At 38.9% G+C, this 21,510-nt stretch overlaps 1 protein-coding gene across 4 annotated transcripts in view; it reads right to left on the reverse strand.

The window, feature by feature from the left end:
* The window catches only part of AKT3 (AKT serine/threonine kinase 3), a 162,077-nt gene that overhangs the window by 45,038 nt on the left and 95,529 nt on the right, over positions 1 to 21,510 (reverse strand). For all 4 annotated transcript variants that reach the window (XM_056344203.1, XM_056344204.1, XM_056344205.1 and 1 more), the window contains 5 exons: positions 19,085 to 19,196; positions 17,376 to 17,520; positions 9,541 to 9,672; positions 5,507 to 5,572; positions 3,800 to 3,868 (listed from right to left, as the gene is read on the reverse strand). In XM_056344203.1, the coding sequence (XP_056200178.1) occupies positions 3,800 to 3,868; positions 5,507 to 5,572; positions 9,541 to 9,672; positions 17,376 to 17,520; positions 19,085 to 19,196 (524 nt within the window). The remainder of the gene's footprint in view (positions 1 to 3,799; positions 3,869 to 5,506; positions 5,573 to 9,540; positions 9,673 to 17,375; positions 17,521 to 19,084; positions 19,197 to 21,510) is intronic.

Below are 21,510 nucleotides of genomic sequence, written 5' to 3' on the forward strand. Positions count from 1 at the left end.
AAGCAAGGAAGTTAATCAACTTATTAGTCAGCTGAATCAGTGCACTTTGCAGAGTAATGTATGTAATAGATTTCATTCCTAAAGCTTTTCAACCAGCAAAATACTGGAAAATAAAAAATGAGAAGCACACAGTACAGTCCAAAAGTATTCTCCAACAATAAAGAGCCATTCTTAGAACATCGGGGTTTATACCACAGTTTACACCATTCTGTGCGACCCAGAAGTTGGGGGAATACTGTAACATACTACTAACATACTGCAATCAAATAGTACTCAAAATTACAGGCGTCACAAAAGGAAGAGTAGGCAAATCCATACTAGCAGGAAAACCATCAATACTGACTGACTTTTTTTTCAAAATGTCGATATGACAAGGACAGCAAAAAATGTACAAAAAAATGAAGGGGTATTCTTTTCTTTCAAGTAGGCCTGTGTTCATCTGCAAGTACTGATAGTTTTACTTATTTAAAAATATTTACATTAATATTCTGTATTTTGAACCAAAAAACCCATGCAGTATTGCACGATAAACTGTATTTTTTTTACGACACATGCATAAAATCTGCCATTTCAAAGTCCCGATACTGGAATTTGGTCATCTCAACTAAGCCAGATGAGTGTTGGTTTTTTTCTAAAATCAAATTTCAATGCCTTAAAGCCACTTTAATGTAATTCCTTCAGTATAACAAAGGAGTTGAGATATAATCACAATGGTGGAAGTATCCTTCTAGCTCTATACTGCAACACAGTTTATGATCAATAGACATGGCTAAGCACTTAATCCAGACAGTCCAACAGCAACACTAAAAAATGAAAAAGTTAAGCTTTCAGCCCACAACAAAGTTTTCAAGATTGGGCCCTTAAGCAGCAGAAAATTAACAGTAGAAGTTCTAAGTATAAGGAAAACATAGTCAATATTTCCATCTGAAAAAATTCTTGAAAAAAATCCTCTAATGTTTTTATATATATATATATTTTTAAACCCTCTAATGCTTTAATATATTTAGCTACAGAATAGGTTTTGGTTTTTTTTTTAAAGGAAGTCAAAAGAGAATTCCATACAGTAATACTTTGTACACTGTAAAGAAACACATACAGTGTAAATATAACTGATGCAGTTACATTTTCATTATACTGTGTTCCTTTATTAACTGAGCTAAATAATGAGAAGTTACATAGGCAAGGTAAGGCAACGATAAATTGGTACCATTCTGGTGGGATATTAAATTCAACATGGATCTGGATTTTTCATCAGTATTAAAGATTCATGTTTAGAAGCATTTTAACATGATTTCTTCTCCTCCCAAATGAAATTCAGTAATTCAGTGACCCCTTCCTTGACTGTTTTCCTTCCCAACCACAGGAACAGGAACTCAAGACCCCCAGTACTGACTACACTTTTTACTACTGTAGTTGGGCAACAGCCTAAATTGTGGCATTTTCTTGCTTTCACCTAGATGAGAGTCAAGAATACAGACACAAATTTCAAGAACTCCTTCCTTTGAAGGACTGTTCGGGTAATGTGCTCCTGAAAGGTGTAGTCCATGAAAATTCCCAAGCAACTGACCCAGACACAACTGTTTAATTGAAAGGAAATCTTTAATGTAACAGAATTTTAAACAGAAACACACTTAAGGTAGTACAGCTCTGGAAAGAATCAAAAGCAACATAGTACTGCTAGAGGCAATTTCCCACTGGAAGGATATAATTAAAAGATGAGTTTTCAACACCTTCAACAGTAAGAAACCATTGTAGGGAAATGAACTTCCTTGGAACACAGAGAAAACAGTAGAGGGAAGCAGCAAAAGAAAAGTCTGTGTACCATACAGGACATACACTTACAAACGGCAAAAATGTTGGCTAAACTTTGTGTAGCTTATTTTCAGTTGTTTCGAGTTAATAACAAGGGTAGTTTTACAAAGATTAAGTCCTTTGTATTGCTTAGCAGACAGTGACTAAAGTCTGGAATTCACAGGAAAATTTCCTAAGATTAAAGGTTTGCCTATTTAAAAGGCCAGTTTGTCCAACTTCTAGATCTCTAGTCAGAGAGAAGCACGTAAGCATATCAAAAGAGTTTCTTCAAAGAAAACTGCCAACTCTGAAAGGCCATTATTTCCCACTGTGGCAAAAATTTATGGTTAGCGTCACAGAATTAGGGAACCATCAGCAAACAACATGAACAACACTGACAAACAAGAGCACCGTACCTGTTATAAAGCAACCCACTCTTGGCACAGTACATTGCAATTATTCAAATCCCGATAAGCAAAAGCAGACTGCCACCCAGAAACCCATGACACGAGATGTTTGCAGCAGTTGGCACAAGAGTGCACCACCCAATGCAGAGGAATGCAAGATACAAGCCCGATCAAAACACGGTGTCAGAGTATCCTCAATCACAAGAAAGGAGTCAAAAACATTCTCTGTGGACTCTGCTCTGTATTCAAATAGGACAGAAAGGTACCTTTCAAAAAGATGAGTATCTAAACAACAGGCTGATGCTAAAAACATACTTTCAAAGTGCATCCCCTGAGATTACAGAAATGCAGTAAGGTCTTGCACAGAGAAAACTAAGAATTATTAGCTACTTTCTAAGACATCACTTTAAAAATCATTGAAGATAGCCTTGACTTAATATTGGTGATATTTCAATGTCAAATAAGCCAGCTGAGTGACCAAGAGATGCTCTTATCCCATCACTGCTGAGGGAGATCTTTGTGTCTAGCTCACCTAGCCATGAAGGGACGTCCAGAACTGGGTTTAGCCATACTGAGTTAAACAAGCCATCCTCCCATATGAGAACCCTACAGCTGCATGTTTAGCCAGGGCTGGTAGACAGCCATGGATGAGATAGGATGTAAATGGCCCTCAGACAGGACCCAGAAACTGCCAGAACAACAAATGCAAGACAGGCGCTCTGGGGGCGCTCAAGCATTAGGCTTACAGCTGAAGACAGTTTTATTGTAGGAGAACACAGCAGAAGGACAATGCAAAACATGGTACCATGCTGCAGCAATTCCTGAATGAAGAAACAGTTTCTGATAAAAAAAGCTAGTGGAACACATAGTCTCTTAACGTTTTTATGCAGCATATAGTAGACAAAATAAGGAAAAACCCCTAGTTCATGTTGTAACAAGATACAAACGGCAAACAGCACCTAAAAGGCAGATAAAAGCCCTCTTCTTAGATTGCAGTTCTCTTTAATTCCATTTGATGGATATAGTTTTTGATATTCCGTTCTTTAGTAAACAGCTGGAGGACAGCAATGGCTTAAGGCTAACACCCCCTTAAGAAGTTTAGCACTTAAACTGAAATTTCCAGAGTACACAGCAAGGGAAGGACACAGCAGCAGTGAAAAATATGAACACTGCACTCTTTTCTCATAGGTATTTGCAATGGCTACAACAATGAAGAGAGCACATACCTCACATCAGGACAAAAATAAGACTGCTCATCATTATTTTTCCATGTTTAAACTAGATTATGACTGTTTCATGCTAGAACATGCTATAACATGCTTGAGGATGAAACAACATGCTATTCATAATTATTTCTCTACCATGCAATTATCTTTCATGATACAATAGTCTAATTTTTCCATTATAGGAACTACTTTTGACAGCATAGTTATAAAACATGTCTACATTTTTTTTAAATAAAAGTTTTAAAAACTTTTTTTTTAAAAAAAAAAAAAAAGGTCAAAGATACTACACAAAGCAAAAAAGCCAAGAAAAACTTAAAAGTGTAACCCAGAGACAGAATTACCATTACAAGTGCAGAACATCTTTTTTAAACTTACCTCTCCTCCGTTCACATACTCCATGACAAAACACAAACGATCCTTTGTCTGGAAGGAATATTTCAAGGACTTGCAAAGAAAACAGCAAAACCAAACCAATTATCATCTTGTATTAACACGATTTCTTGCACTTCAACTGTAACAAAATTTAATTTTATCCTCTTATGCAGACAATTCTGACTTGGTGAGAACTTTCAGAGTAATTAAAAGTGTAACTTCCTATCTGGAGCATGAAATAAATTAACACAAAAACCTGCATGTCTTCCCTCATCTCTGCCACATGGCCATTGATACAAAAAAATCATGCCTGTTGTAATATAATACTAAGTAGCTACTAAAATACACAATGTTACACTGCATTTCTGACTGCCTTACATGGTACCAGCTATTCTCACTCATCATATTTTTATGATGTCCACTTCAACAATGCCCATGGACAGACTACCATATTCTTATTAATTTCTCCCAAAAGAAATCTGAAAAGTGATCTTAACCTGCAGCCTGCTTTCATTTCCAAAGCAAAGAATCTCTGGGTTTACATACTATGCAATGTTAAAAACACTTGAGTGCCAAATTAATACATCTATTTACATACAATTTTGAAATTTTAACAAATGTTATTATCATAATTAAAATTCTTGACCTATCAATGTTGATTTGATTTTGCTGGGAAAAATACCACCAAAGAAAATCTACAGATGTGGGCTTGACCTAAAAGAAACAAAATGCAGTAGAACTACAGTTAACAAATTCATAATGAGATTCAAGTGACTTAAATACTGCATGCCTCCTTACAGGATTTGTTTCATAATACCAGAAAGACATGAAGATACAACTGCAGCAACGGTGTTGCATGATTTGATGGTAATTATGCCTATTCCTGCTTACCTTTGCACTCTAATTTAAGAAACTTCAGGGGATCTCATTTCTGTCTACTGAATTTCCAAGAATGTTTTGACCAAGCAATGTGAATGCAATCCTCTGCTTTCTAAATGGTTTATGATTTTTGAAATAGGAAAGCTTTGATGTTATACTTTGATATTTTAACGCAAAAAAGAAAAAAATCTCCCCTAATCTTGAGATACAGCATTATCTCTTGAAATCAACAAAAGGATTTTCTAATACAATCTCAAAGGAGAGGAATCAGAATTACTTCTACAGAAAGAAGTCAGTTGTAAAATTAAAACTATTAATCATAATTTGACATTAATGTCAACATTTTCATCCTCTTTTCAATATTTCCCTGCTATTAAATATTAACTATATAAAGACAAAGACATTGAGGTAGTAGGGTCCAAGTTTTGTTGCTTCGTGGGCTACTTATGTTGAATAAATTGGTATTTTTACCATTTTATTGAATTCTTAATTAAGTTTTCTTGGTAAAAATTTCTTACTTGACACTATGTGAAATCAATAACCTTTACTGAAAAAGCATTCATATATAAAAATCACAACAATTGCACAACAGTTACATTCTACAATTAAATTTATTTTCAATGCAGGTAAATTATTAGAAGCTTTCTTTCTGAACCCTTCAATACATATTCTGGTAAAGGATATCGTATAAGCACCGGATAGCTACTACTTATTTACAAATCTCCATGAGAAGGACTTTGGGATTTGCGTATAAATTATGTTCATAATGGAATACAAATGATACTGAAAATTATTTGCTCATGTACTTAAAAACTAATTCCTAATACTTACTGTTAAAAAAGGGTGTCTGGTGTTTTTCAATACTCTGCTTTCTGTAAGAGTATGAGCCACTTCATCCTGAGAAACAAGAGTGGAAGAAGTAGGTCTGAATTAAGATATAAAATTGTTATTTAATTAATTACAAGGGAAAGGTCAACACTTTCGAAAAAAGAAAGCTACAGCACAGTTTTGGAAAATGGAACAAACCTGAAACAAACAAGAAAACTCACGTTTTCTGAGAAAATGTTTTAAGGTTTGGCAAAAGATAATTTAACATATTTTATTTGATTTTCTTTTTCTTATTTTCTTGCTGTAAAATGAAGCCTTTAACTTTACAGACAATGCAGGGAAGGAAGAAATGCTAATAACGGATTTGATAGTTTAAAAATACAGTCATCACAGCTCTGCAGCTCTGGTACGAATCACCTGAACAACCTACCTACAGAGCGACGGGATCCGTTTGCAGGAAACATACACAGGTAGTCACCGACTCTAAAGCCTAGTCTCATCTAGCCTAACGTTAAGCGAAATTGTTTTGAAACATTTGCTTGGTTTGGCGTTTGTGCTTCCCTCCCTCCCGCACTGGGCGGCCCTCAGGAGCCAGGCGGGACCCCGGCCACCTCCATGGCGGTGGGAGATGTCCACATAATACCTGGCCCATTTCCAGACAGATTTTGAGAAAGGGACAACTCAGAGAGAGACTGTGACGCTCTCCCATCTGCGAGCCAGGACGGGCAAGGTTAAAGAAAATGCTGCGCCAAAGGGAGAGAAAGAAACTAACGCGGCCCTCGTGGGTGGTTGTCCCCTGGTCTGGCCACAGCCTGGGCCCTCTGGCCAGCCCCGCCATGCCAGAGGTGAGCAGCAGCCCAGAGGGGACAGCGAGGCCCCAGGGGCAGGGCTACGGCCCCTCACACCGCCATCTTGTGCTAGGGCGAGGGGGACAAAATGGCGGGAAGAGGGCGCTCACCCAGCGCCACAACAGTGAGCGGCCCCTGAGGGCTAGGGAGAAAAGCAGGGCACTTGGGAGGTTCATATTATGAATACACAGTCATTTTATGGAATTCTGCATGTAATACATGCAGCGAATCCCCCCTCCCCAGGCTGCCAGGGGCCGGACCTAAAAGCCAGAGAGCCGCTGAGCTGCTTTAGCTGTTTTCTGTAGCGCTAAGCTACCGCTGAGTGTTATATTACACAAAATTGAAGACTAACTTGGTGTGACTCAAACTTCAACCATAAACATGCAGAAGTAAATGTATTTAGTCAGAGTATACTTTATTATTGCTACAAATAATACCAATATATTACTGTACTACACATGCTTATCAGACTCTGAAGATAAGGTATTATTAAACTAGAAAGTAAACACAGATGTCAGGAGTTTTAAATTACACTTCGAAAACTGTCAAAATAGGAAGTTCAACAACAACAACAGAGGTAGTGGTAATAAATTACGATGCCGTTTAGCTGAACAGCAGCGCAACACTGAGTACATACATTACAACCATGTACTGGGGGAAAAATAAACACACTTCAAGGAGAAAAGCAAGCCTAAAGTTTTATTTATTTACTTACTTTTAAACCTCAGTGTTTCAACAGATATGGGGTATAAAAAGCTGGCAATGGCCAGCTTTTCCGTCATTGCCTCAGAAGTTTTTAATAATGGCAGCAATTTCCTGGTAAGTGTAATATTAATCTGTCACAAACATTTAGGATTGCCAGGTTTAGGCTGAAACGGGCAGATGTAATACAAGTTTCTAGATACAGCTGTCAATGCACCAGTTTTCTGCTTCATATTATGCCGTTAAAGGTATGACCTTCTGCAGTGTATATTATATCACATTACTATTCTACCTAGTGACTGTATCCTTAGCACTGATCTCCAGAGCTAAATGTTATTGATAAATCCCCATGACATACTCAGTCAAGGACTGGGCTAGACAGCTAAGCTCAGGCTCAAGCCTGCTTTAGTTTTTAGTTTGAGGAGGAGTGGAAAAACTGGTATGTGGTGACTATAGGGGAAAAAACGTGACCACACTACTTGCGAAGATCTAAGCATAGTCTTTGTTTCGTTGTTTCATCAGTTTCTTATCAATATACAACCACACTATGGAAGACTTAGAGAAACTTCCTTCAAAACAAAATAGCAGTTCTGAGGAAGTAAAATTTGAAAGACTGAGGTGCTCCCATTTTCATCACAGGATGAAAGGCATCTTTCCTCACACCTTTATCTTCTTGTTAGTCTACAAACAGGCAGAAAAACAGACCCTGGTTTGCTTCAGGGAGTGCCAGGTTCTGCCCAATCTATCACCTAGCTAGCTTTCCATTTTCATATTTCAAATCAATAAACAGTTGCATCCCTGATAGCTTCAAAGTTTCTCAAGCTTTACACATACTTCTATGAACAAGAATTTTCACTCAACAGAGACACAAAGTTATCAGAGAATCAGTTTTAACCCATCTAAAAATCCAGTGCTATTGTAGCAGCCAGCAAAGTAAAAAGAAATCCTATAATTCAAAAATGTGTTTTGTACTTATTGATACAAAGAAGCAAGCTGAAATGCTCCGAAGGCTGGAAGGGTATGAAGGAGCAGCAGCAGAGCAGGAGTTCATAGCAGTCAGACGTAAGAGTCCCCTGAGGACCCCCTGGGTGCCAGGTATCAGCAGAGCACTGGGGAAGGATGTCAGGCTGGAGACTGGGCCACAGCATGCAGCAATCAGATAGACTCTGAGACCCACAGGGCGACCCACAGAGACTGCTGCCATTTATAGCTTTACAAAGAGGACCACTGAGATCCTCCTTTCCACGCAGAATCAGGAGAACACAGCAGTGATACCGCCTCTTCCTCATTATCGTTAGATGCAGTAAGAAGAAAAAGTACACTCTAGCTGCTGTTAGTACAAATCATGCACACACCAAGTACCCTGCCAATGCACACGAGACAGCTGCCAAGGGCACACAGAACTCGCTGGTCAGTCTCTTCCCTGCTGAAGACATAAATTTAAGTCTCTCCCCCTACACCAGGGCTGGTTTAAATGAAACTCAAGGAAATATAATTGTCTTTGAGGTTTCTACTCCTCTTAGCAAATTTTATTGAAATTGATCAACACATTCAAAAGTCATTAGAAAGTGAGTGACAGGCAGACAGATGAGCATAGACTGCAAAACTCTGTAAACCCTGTTTCCATAAGCCGAAAGGAAAATTAGAAAAATCTGAAGAATATTTTAGAATAAAATATATGTAAAATACAGCAGTTCCCATCCACATTGTTTTAATGAATGAATACTGTTATTGTCAGCCTCAAGCACTCAAAAATCTCAGTCAGATTCACATCCTTCAAAACCCTTCGTACTTAATAATTGGGATTATTTTTAATTGTGTCTCATGGTGACAAAAGCATGTAGGTTCTTTGCTCTCAACTTGTTCTGTGCAGGTGAGATTCAAAACTTCATAATTGCTAGAAACAAAGCTGAGAGTAGATTATCTTCAAGTTTGAACTTAGTAAAATTATGACCAAGCACAAGAGCTAGTAATACTAAACTAATCAAGCTTAAGTGACTGGACAATACCAGATTAAATGATGCCATCAGACATCAGCTTCAGACTTTCCTTGTTCCTCAAGAACTGAAAAAAATAAATTGTTAATCCCATGCACAGCAGTCTTTTCTAACATAGCAGGAACAGAGCACAGGTATATTAAATTAATTGCATTTATCTTAATAAACCTGCAGAAAAATTTCTGTAGTGTGTAATATATACCACAATACACTTTTTCTTGTTTTAAACTTGGATTGCACTATTTTCCTGCTCAGTGAACTCTCTCAATGCTTTAGCACACTCTCGATTATAAAACACTGGAAAAAGGTATGTAAAATAGGTACACATGCTTTTTTGTATTCTTATTTTCTGAAGATATACACATATTTCAATCAAACTCAGTTACCATCAAAAATTAAATACCTTAAGTATTCCATTTTTGGTTGATTTGGTTGATTATTCCATTAAAGAAAAAAAAATACCTGATATTAAAAATATAACCTTCCTTACCTTTGCAATAATGACTTCTTTTTTCAAAATCTTCATAGCATAGTATTTCCCACTAGCCTTCTCTCGGACCAGGATAACTTTGCCAAACGTGCCTTTGCCCAGCAGTTTTAAATAGTCAAAATCATTCATTGTCTATAAAGGAGCAAAGAACAAGGATTAGCAAGACTTACATTATCCAGTTCCAGTATGCACACAAGTGTGTCTGCATACAATCAAATGCTGTTACCAATATAATATAATCAGAACAGTTTACAAAAATAGGTACACTTCTATGAATAAGTTCATAATCAGAGAATCATTTAGGTTGGAAAAGACCTTTGAGATCATCAAAGCCAACTGTTAACCTTGCACTGCCAAGACCACCACTAAACCATGTCCTTAAGCAATGTCGTTTAGACACCTCCAGGGACAGTGACTCAACCAGTTTCTTGCGCAGCCTTTTCCAATGCTTGACCACCCCTTCCATGAAGAAATTTTTCCTAATATCCAATCTATATCCCCCCCTGGCACAACTTGAGGCCATTTCCTCTTGTCCTGTTGCTTGTTACTTGGGAGAAGAGACCGACCCCTCCTGCCTACGGCCCCTGTCAGGCAGTTGTAGAAAGTGATAAATAAGGTCCTCCCTCAGCCTCCCTTTCTCCAGGCTAAGCAACTCCAGTTCCTTCAGCCACTCCTCATAAGACTTGTGCTCCAGCCCCTTCCCCAGCTCCACTGCCTGTCTCTGGACATGCTCCAGCCCCTCTACATCCCTCTTGTAGTGAGGCGCCCAAAGCTGAACACAGGATTCAGGGTGCAGTCCCACCAGTGCCAAGTACAGGGGGACAATCACTCACTGCCCTGGTCCTGCTGGCCACACTGTTTCTGATACAAGCCAGGATGCTGTTTGGCCTTCTTGGCCACATGGGCACACTGCTGGTTCATGTTCAGCCGGCACTCCACCAACACCCCCAGGTCCTTTTCTGCCAGGCAGCTTTCCAAGCCTGTAGCGTTGTGTGGGGGTGTTGTGATCCAAGAGCAGGACCTGGCACTACTCCCTGTTGAACCTAATACAACTGGCCTTGGCCCACTGAGTCAGCCTGTCCAGATCCTTCTGCAGAGTCTTTCTACTCTTGAGAGGATCAACGCTCCCGCCCAACTTGGTATCATCTGCAAACTTAGCAAGGGCACGCTCAATCCCCTCATAGATATTAAACAGGATTGGCCCCAATACTGAGTCCTGGGGAACACCGCTTGTGACTAGCTGCCAACTGGATTTAACTCTATTTATTACCGCTCTTTGGGCTCAGCTGTCCAGCCAGCTTTTTACCCAGCATAGAGTACACTCATCCAAGCCATGAGCAACCAGTTTCTTCAGAATGCTGTGGGAGATGGTGTCAAAGGCTTTCCTAAAGTCCAGGTAGACAAGATCCACAGCCTGTCCCTCACCCACTAAAGTGGGTCACCTTTTCATAGAAGATCAAGTTCATCAAGCAGGACCTGCCTTTCATAAAACCATGCTGTCTGGGCCTCATCATCTGGTTGTCCTGTACATGCCACCTGATGACATTCAAGATGATCCACTCCATAACCTTCCCCAGCATCGAGGTCAGGCTGACAGGCCTGTAGTTCTCCAGATCTTCCTTCCAGCTGGTCTTGTTGATGGCCGTCACATTTGCTAACTTCCAGTCGATGGGGACCTCCCTGGTTAGCCAGGACTGCCCATAAACAATGGAAAGTGCTCAGTGAGCACTTCCATCAGCTTCCTCGGTACCCCTGGGTGGATCCCATCTGGACCCAGTGACTTGTGTGTGTCTAAGTGGTGCAGCAGGTTACTGACCATTTCCCCTTGAATTATGGGGGCTTCATTCTTCTCCCAGTTACTGTCTTCCAGCTCAGCAGGCTGGGTACCCAGAGAACAACTGGTCTTACTGTTAAAGATTGAGTCAAAGGCGGCAGTAACTATATCCTTAAACCACTAGGATATATTGTTCGATAGTAGCACACAGATACACACTTACTTCTACAAAACAGACTCAGAACAAAGTCTTAGCCTATACCAGCATTTCATGAATGCTCTGCATCGACAGAACTTCATCAACTCCTGTATTACCAGGGACACAAGCAGGTGGCATATAGTAGGTTTTGCGTAACACCAACCACTGCACTGATGGTTTCTTTGCCTGATCCAAACTGTAGTATTATACCAGTATAATCCTACAACAGTCTTAGCATTAGAGGTGGACTTTTAAAAATCTGAGTACAGATTACAATTACATTGTTTTTACATTAATCAATCTGGCTCTGAAAAGGAAGAGGTGACAAGTTTTCCACTTTCCTGTGACTCCATTATAGCGATCATTCAAGCATCTAGTATCACCTTCGTTTTGCAGGCTAAAAGTAGTACATCCAAGAGCTGGTTCCACCAACAAACAATCTGAGTCTAGCAGGTTTATCAGCTCAATTGGAGCATCACAGACGGAAAGAATACGACCAGATCATCTCAGATCCCAAAGCAGTTTAGCCACTTTCATAAGCACAAAGCCTGAGTGAATAATCATCTTAGTTCTGCAAGTTCATTTCACAGCCAGTTCAGAAGCATCGACCCTATGGTATATGCATTAGATGCAAAGATGGGGATGTAGAAAAAAGCAGCACAATACTGAGAAAGCAGTGGCTTGCAGAGGGTCACCTTGGATGGACTGTAGGGTTTCTTTGGCCAGCTTGGGGCCAGTCATTGGCTTCCACTGAGTGTTTCCACAGCACATCTTTCAGCACACTGTTACTGGCTTGGCTGCAGCACCACATAACCACACACAGACCGTTAAGGCACCCAGGACCCTTGAGGAAAGCAGTCAAAAGCTCTGAAATTCAGACACCACCACACTCACCTATTCTTACTCTAGCACTGTCATGCAGTATCAGTAACCTTCCTTCCTCTGCGAATACTACACCTCAAAACATTTATCAAGAGTAATCACACTCCAAGTCTCAGTTTTGCGAAGTTAAATATACTTAATCCTGTTACGTGTGAGGAAAAGATTGTGCCTTATCTTTCATCTTCCTAGTATCCCTTTCTATCCCTAGCTGCAGCCTCAGGCAGTTTTCTTGAATACTGGTGTTCCAGAGAAACTTCTACGTGTGTCTTCCACAATGGAATTAGTTAATTTCCTCATCCCTACCAGAAACACTTCTAACAGTGCCTATATCTCTCACACACATTACAATTGTAGAGCTATCGGGCATATCCCCAGTGGGCAATTGCAAATAGTGGCAGCAAAATATACCCCCTCTTGTGAGAAAGCATAAATGGCAAAATTTCCTTCTGAAATTATTTATTCCTTTAAGCTCAAGTGCATCTGAAGTTGCTGTCGACAAACTGTGAAAGTAATCTATGCAATTGCTCACTCAAAGTTTGAAATCTGCTCACATAAGGGGTAGAACTGAAACTCCACAAAACACATTAATGCTGTAATTCCTTAGCTTTAAGTGTTCAACCTGCAACTTAAAAGCTGCAAAAGGTCTCCAACAGACTATTTAAGGTAATACCTGGATAGCTGGATATTTCAAATCTTTATTAAAGAGAAGATGCTCTCCATATATCAGTTTTCTAGCTACATCAGCAGGAATCAAATCTTTTTCCCGTTTAACGGTTGATAGGTAGCTTCTAAGCAAACTAACCTTGGTGAATTCCATTCTTTGCTCACATGTAAACATACTTAAAACATTTTGCAGTGATAGATCTTGTTTTGCTGCCATCAGATGCTTCACATCAGAAAGAACAAAACTGCATTCATCCCAGTAAGAAATATGACTACAGAGATTTCAAAGGCTCAGTATACTGTTTACCTAAAGCAAACTCACTTTACACGAGTGTAAAATTTATGACCACAGACAAACCCTTAAATGATCGGCTTCTCCAAAAACCAGTATAATGTGTTACAGCTAGTGATGCACAATGTAATATGTAAAGTTGTGATCCAAGTACTATGTGGTTACTAATACTCAATCAACTGAAGGTAAGACTTCTCAAATACCACAGTCGGTGCTTTGGAAAGTCAGTTATCTACTTTGATAGTTCTATGATAACCATCAAGCAAAACCAACTACCTTTGTACTAAAGCAGTGAAAATTGACAAAACCACATGAAAAATCCAAAATGCATTCCAACACAATTCAGGCAGAAGATGAGTAATTCAGGACAGAATCCTTGGTATCATCAGTCATAAGCTATCACGTTGTCTGACAAAGAACGGCCAACAGCTTTGTTGATAAAGAATACTGAGTTAGTGACTGTAACAACTTATCACTTCTAACAGTCCAAAATTTTAGGGATTATAAGCAGCCTCAAAGGGATAACTTTTTCCCATACTTCTGATCTTCTTTGAGAGGCTGGACGTAGAGAGGGACCATCAGAGTCTGAACAAACCAGCTTAGAAAAGCAGCCCTTCGCCTGCGCACAGGAGGAGGATCTTGGCTCGACTGATCACAGACATTGGTTTGATGCTAAGGGCAACAAGCCAGTCAAATCAAAGGATTCATTCGCCCAAAATTTGCTTACATAATGTTCACCAAAGCAGCCATGAATCTAGCTGCAAGCTTAGTGAAAACAAGTTTAAAAGATATATGTATATTTAGAAGAGGAAGGTAATAGGTTTGCAAGATTTTGAGCCGTGGCTTAACAGCACGTTATGGCGGTAGTCCTAGTTCTAAGAATAAAAGTCTCCTGATGCTCTCATTCTCTAGAAGCTCAGCAGAAGGCTTAAAGATGATACGCAGTGCAGGGTAACTCAAAAAGCCTGCCAAAGAACACAAGACCTTGGGAGATAAAAACACAGATGCCATAGCTAAGGGTGTACTGAAAACTGGTGGAAAAATGGAAATACTTCCTAAACCCAAGGCATGTCGGGAAGAAAGTTTGGAGGCTCCTGTAAGATTGCATTCTTTCTCCTTGATGCTTTTCCCACCTTTTCCATTCTTACCAAACTCAGGACTGAATCTTTTTCCTCACTACACTCCTTTTTGGTTTCCTCTGAAAAATCTATTCTGTACTCACCCTGCAAAACAAATGTGTAAACAAAGGAAAAGCAATAAAGCTACAGGAAACTACACTAACCAAAGAACCATATGATGTTCAGCCTTCTGTAAAGCCTATTTACTCCCCTATGGATGATCTGTTCAAAAGAATACACCCTACTACAGGTGCTGAAAATTCCTACCAAAGAAGTAATTTTTTTTAAATCCCTGATTTGCACAAGTATTATACCACTTGGAGTTTTCATCTGATTTCATCAGAGAAGCTCTAGTTTGAAGGAATAGCACAGCAAGAAATAAAAGCAGCTTGCTAAGAATTTCTAGTGCTCTGAATTTTAGTGATGCTATTACTGTAAAACTTAAGTGGCGCATTGACACCATTTAAATAAGCTGGAAAAGGAAAACAAAAAAAAGTGGGTTTGGTTCTTCCAGCTAATCTGGCCAGGGACATTTCTGTCATGTCTGTTCAAATCAAGTTCCACATCCTAAAGACTGCTTTCTTTGCAAACCTCTTGCTACCTTTTTAGAGAAGAACAGGCCCACTCCTCTCTGTCTTGCTTCTTAATCTGATTATGCTCTTCTACTCATATGTATACCATCTGGTGCATGCACAAGCAAAATTCACTGGGCTTAGATGTAAAATCAGGTGACAAAACAAGTTTGTAGGACACATTGTGCAAAAAAACCCTGAAATGAAAAGAAATCAAATACCAAAAAAAAGCAATAAAAATGCATTAAGTCATTATAACTGAAATGGTTCTGATTACATTAACAACTGCAAAAGCTTAAACAGAAGCTTTTCAGAAACATTTCTACAAAACAGAAACAGTTCTACAAAAATATATTTTTTCTCTGTTTCCATTAACACAGAGGGAGTGACAACTCCCCATCATTATGGTCATTTAGCATTTTTTATTCCAAAAACTTCTGAGAACCTTTTGCTGAAGTCTTCCAACAGTCAGAAATCTGCAGTGGGATTTTGAGGTTGGTTTTTTTTTTTTTGGGGGGGGGGGGGGGCGGGGGGGGAAGAATCCTTATGAACATCAGTATGATCTTCACTGACTACAAAATCTCCATTCTTCTCTATTATTAGGTGTTGAATATCACCATTTTTCATTTCACCTTTGCCTTGCAGAGTTTGCTTTTGGCTTGTTGCCAAAGCCATTAAATATTCTGCAGCACTGCATATGCACTGTCCCAGCTTCTTATTTCAGCTTTCCTAAAGTGTAAGCAGCAAAACAGAAACAAAACTGATCTTTCTTCTCCTTCCTGTTCCCACAACCCCTTTCATTGTACAGGAAAACGCACTGCCCTATGAACAAGGAAAGCATACATTCCAGGTAAACTACTTATATTAGCATTAATTTTGACACCTTGGAAATGCCTGTTGTTATGCAGTGGGTTTGTGCTCCACTAAGAGGATACACAGGCTTGGAACCGTGCTCAGGTCTTTAATAGTGCAAATCTAAATCCCTTCTATGTAATCACACTGCCTCTCAGAAGACCGACACATCTCAAATGCTGCCGCTGTCTTGCTGTCACTTATCATATTTTACCCTGGAGCACAATCGTTAAACATCTATGCTGCAAGGCTAAAAGTTCAATGTCAACCTGACAATGTACAGTAAAGGTATTGTTACAGATATATATATTATTAGTTTTCACCATCTTCTATGGCAGAAAAAGGTTAGAAAAATGCATACAATGAAACAACATGAAAGAATTACGTTTGCACTGCAAACTCAAGTTCTCAAAAGTTAGGAGATGACAGAACAAAGATTTCCTATGACACCTTTGTTATATTCATATGGGTATAGTTTTCAGCCACTGATTCTTCTGTGATTCTTGCTTCATATAGTGCAATGAACAAAACATGCTCTAGGAGCAAAGGCACACGTTCACTATTTCTTTCCACTGCTCATCATTCAAAGGCACTCAGTTACATTAGCTGTAAGACTATTTTGCTCCATCAGCAGACTTCATTTAGTTTTCTACAGGTTTCACTTCTAGCTAGAAAGAACAAAGCTAGTCCTATAGAAAAAGGTTATTATTTCTCATGCAATTTCTATGCATTTCTTGAGTCATGTCAATCCTGTACAGTAAATGAGACATACGCTCAAATGATCCATTCTTCAGGGGGAATCCACACTTACAGAAGCAGAGGGCAACATGGAAACACAAAATAATAAGCAAATTTTTATGTGGCACTGTATCTTTAAAATACGGTCTTAGCTGTGTGTTTATCCTACTGACTCTGGAGATGCAAGTATGTTACAGCTAACAATGTACATATTCCTACTTACACCAAAAGCTGTGAAGGACTGCAGAAAAATAAAACATGGTTTTCTCTTACTTCATTGAAAACCAAAGCGGAGTTATTTTCCCAGATAGCAAAAAACAAGGTCATTAAAAGCCAAATCCTGCTAGCCTTTCTCATGCAAATTATCTAATTTGTACTGGGTATTATTTGCATGAGAAAGGGGGCAAATCTACTTGTCTAAAGAAAATATTTTATTACCATACCTCTAAAAGAGTAAACAAACAAAAAGGAAAGGACAAAAATAATATTCAAACAATAAGCAGAATGTTAACATACGCCTGAACGGTTGAACTTTGTTTTTCAGAAGTGCTGTATCAGATAGCATAACAAACAAACAGAACCAGAGCAGTTCAGCCTTATTGAAACAAAACAAGTACTTTTATGTTTGTAATACACTGAAATTTATGTAGAAACACTATTCCTTGCATATTGTTTTACCCAAATAGATCATTCTACAGAAGTTATTTACAGATTAGTCTTGTCAATTATTTTTTAATGTCATTACCTTTCGTTTATGATGGGTTGTTGAGGCATCCATCTCTTCTTCTCCTATATTGTCTATCTGTGAAGTTGGACTACAGTTCATCCTCTCCTCTTCTTGCCTCTGAAGTCTGTCTGCTACAGCCTGGATTGCTTCTGTCCATTCTTCCCTATCATGAACAAGCCAACATTCCTATCAGAAACTCATAAAATACATCCAAATAAATGGTTTATAATGTCCTTCGCATGCTATATTGCTTCAATGCTCATTTCTCATGTTACATAGCAGAAGACTCATATAAATTAATCACTTCAATTTCCTTCCAATTTCTACATTATGTAAAAAGTGGTGAAGCTGACCAGCATCAAAAAGGATTACTGTATGGTTCTTTTCAAGAATTATTAGTGTCTGGTTTTGTAAATATTGTAATAGCAAAAACCTGAAAACACTTGCTCCAGATACAATACAGCTCAGAGCATAGAATGTCATCTATCTGATACTATCTGGTAATAGCTTGTTATTTTCAGAGACTTTTTGGTATTCACCCCTCCTGGTGAGACACTTTCACAGAAAATAAGTAAGATTTATTAAACCACGTGTTCAACGCTTTGTCTGCTTCCTCTTAAAACTCAACTTGTTGGCTAATTTCAAATTCCCCCGAGAAAGAGGCCCTCAAAGACAATTCCTACAATTTGAATTCCTACAAGCATCACTAAAAGCAGCGGCTGCAGGTAGGGGCAGGCCCACATGAGGGTTTCCGTGGGGAGGCAAGCAGGGGCAGCTGAGCCCATGGCTACTCTGCATGCCAGCTATCCAGCACCCAGCCAGCAGCCAGCCCAGCAACGTGCCACCATCGCCATGCACCACGCGCAGTACCTGCTGGTCTGTGCTCAGCCAGCAAGGGCTACGGGAGGAGTCGGGCAGTATTACTGACTGCAGTAGGAGGTATTATGCCGCATGCACAGAAAAAAGATAGGGTGGACAAACGGGACCAAGTTAAAACAAAACAAAAAAAAAAAATCTAGGTGAATATACTAATGAAAGAGAAGTAACAGAAAAAGCAAAGTTGTTGGTTATTTATTGGTACAAACAATATAAACGAAGCCAAATCATAGTATTAGTCTCAACAGGACAGACGCCCACAGTGGGAAGATTCAGTGCACACAGACACAGTACAGAACATTTTAGCAAGGTACACCATCCTATATCTCCTACATGCATTAAAAAGTTAATTCTTAAACTACGTTTAATTTGTGTACATTTACTGAAACAAGAAAAACTAATAACAAAACATAAATTACATTAAAATGTGTATGTTCACTGAAACAAGAAAAACTAATAAGGAAATATACAATAAATTATAACATACTGCTTTATGTGCCAAAAAAAGAAGGCTATTAGGAGGAATAAAAGGAAAATTTAAGACAGCGAGGCTGGAAGATACTTCAGTGCAGGCTCCTATTGTTCAAAACTTAACACTCCAGAGACATATCATGACAGAGTTTTGGCTTATTTGAACACACTCATTCCGCCTACTCACAGGCAACTCTTACACTAGCTATGAGATCAGATAATATTTTACAGAAGCTGACTTATAAATTCTTCAACTAACTGTTCAGATGTGCTCAGAATGTCACAGTTCCAAGTGCTGATCGCTCTGCAGTCCCAGCAGAGACCGTGCCAAGGCTTCTGTGTAAAGAACATGGAAAGCAAAACAAAAATGAAACCCTCACCGTTCCTCCGGAGTGTCTACGTGGAACGTTCTTTCTATGACAGTGGTCCACTGAAGACATCTGATAATGAATGTGTTTGGCTTTGGTCGCTCTGTTTTCATTAATTGACATTCTAGAGAAATATAATACATTGCCAGTTAATAGGTGAGGAGCAAATACAATTACTTAGATAAAATGCATACAGCTTATATACACCTATCCAGCATGTATCCAGCACATATAAGGAAATACAGAATGGCACTATAACCATGGGCTTGTACAAAAGGCAGCAGGTAACAATCATGAGGGGAAGGAAGCAGTCAGAGGAATTGATGGAACTTGTATTGTTGCCCATATAAAGACTGCGATCTCCATTTGCAAACTAGGTCTGTGTTATGAGGGTAAGAAGAGTATTAGATCCCGGATTGCTCTAGTATGCCAAGGTAACAGCAGTAGCCACAGGCATATTTTTCCATCTGTACCTGGCAGGAGGAATATGACATTTTCCCTTCAACGGTAACCGTGCCACAATTACCCACGCTACTGTCACTTCAGGATTAGACTTATTGTAAAATACCCTATCCGAGAAAATTCAGACGTTGAATCTATACTGATTATTAAGTATAGAATATAATCCTACACTCACATGCAGTGGGGCTGCCCCAGGAAATCATCTAGTTCACTTTGTGCTCCAGGGCAGAACCAGTTCTACCTATGCCATTTCTTACAAGTATTTCTCTAAATTCTTTCTGCCATCCCCAAAAAGTAGTAAATTGAAAACCTCTGCAAGCAAACTATTCCATCCAACTATAGGGAAATTAATTATTTTTATAGCTGGAAGATTTCTTCCAAGCATTTAATGCAACCGTTCCTATAATGTAAGCATATTATTTCTTGCCCTATTGACTAATTTATTCTACCTTTTCAGCAGCTATCCCTTTTAGACATTTTGAACACTATTTTATCACCTTTCAGTCTTCTCTGGCCTAAATCAGTTCAACCAATCTGTCCTCACAGGTTGTGCTTTCAGATTAAAGGTCTTCCTCGTCACACAATTCTAGACATACTCCTCCGTCACAAGACCACAACACTAGCAATCCAGGCAATAGTTTAATGAAACCGTGTATTAGATTTTATGATGTAGCATACAGGACTAAACATTACAACTGCAAAACAATGACCTACTAGAATGCTTCATTCATGCAAATGTATTTTAACATTTTCTTGTGAAATTAAGGTTGCTCTGTCGAAAGTGTAATTTGTTTTCCTGCAGCTACCATGAAACAGGCACAAACATCACATCTCATGTTCTGGAACACTATTGCTTGTTTGATGCTGATCCAGATCAAATGTGTGACCTAAAATTATTTATCAGGTCACAAATCAATCAATAATGAATATGGCAACAGAATTCCTCTTCACTTACAATCCACTGTGGTTTTCTTCTCACAGAGCTACCACCTACCAGCTGACCCAAACTTTTAACTGATGTAGTTGACTACTCATTAGCATAAACCTTGCACTTACTCTTTGTGAATTATGTTTTATTTATTCCGGTTAATGTCAATGCTTTACAAAAGTCATGTTATATGACATGTACCACTTCACAAGGCTTGCTGTTCTTTCACAGAAATTAATCATATTGGTTTGGCATATTTTTTCTTCACAAATTCAAGGTCCTGAAACCCCAACTATCATTCACAATTTTACAGGAATGCATTTTAAATATTCTCCAAGGAACAGCATCACAACCATCAAATTTCTAAACATCCAACATATGTAAGTACCCTCTATGTTGCTTTTACTTCCTCTCTCGTGCCTTTGTTACTGGTGTTAATTGTACAAGATGCATACTCACAGCTGACCTGAAATGCAGCTGCATACTGAAAATACATTTAAAGCAACTGTCTTTAGTATGACTAGCTCATAATGAGTTTAAAGCCTTAGTTCAAGGCATTGATTTATATACCTGAACACCTAAACTATTTCAGACACAATTATCTAAGAAATGGCCTCTCTCTCCATGATATAAAGCCACAGCAAGTATCAGCAGACTTACTTGTACTGGACCATCCTTAATACAGGCATGAAATAACTGAGGGGGGGGGGGGGGGGGGGGGGAGCGGCGCGCCTGTAATTTTGAGGATGCCTTGATTTAAAAACTGTCATGCATACTGCAATTTTTTTATTTGAAAAAGAAGAGTGGAAGTATGTCTGTCAATAGCATTTTTCTGCTGCAGCTTAGCAAAACACCTCAGAAACTTGACAGACTCATGTATAAGAAACGGAGGAACAAAGTAAATATTGCACTATGCAGGTGTGTATTTTTTGATGCACAAACCTATATATTCACTGCACAGCTATAAATTATTATGTAAGTCAGACTGCTCACTGGTCAAGGAGATGACATTACTTTTAACAAAACTCCATACACCATGGAGACTCAA

This window comes from Falco biarmicus, chromosome 6 (assembly GCF_023638135.1).
Source record: "Falco biarmicus isolate bFalBia1 chromosome 6, bFalBia1.pri, whole genome shotgun sequence".
Lineage (NCBI taxonomy): Eukaryota > Metazoa > Chordata > Aves > Falconiformes > Falconidae > Falco > Falco biarmicus.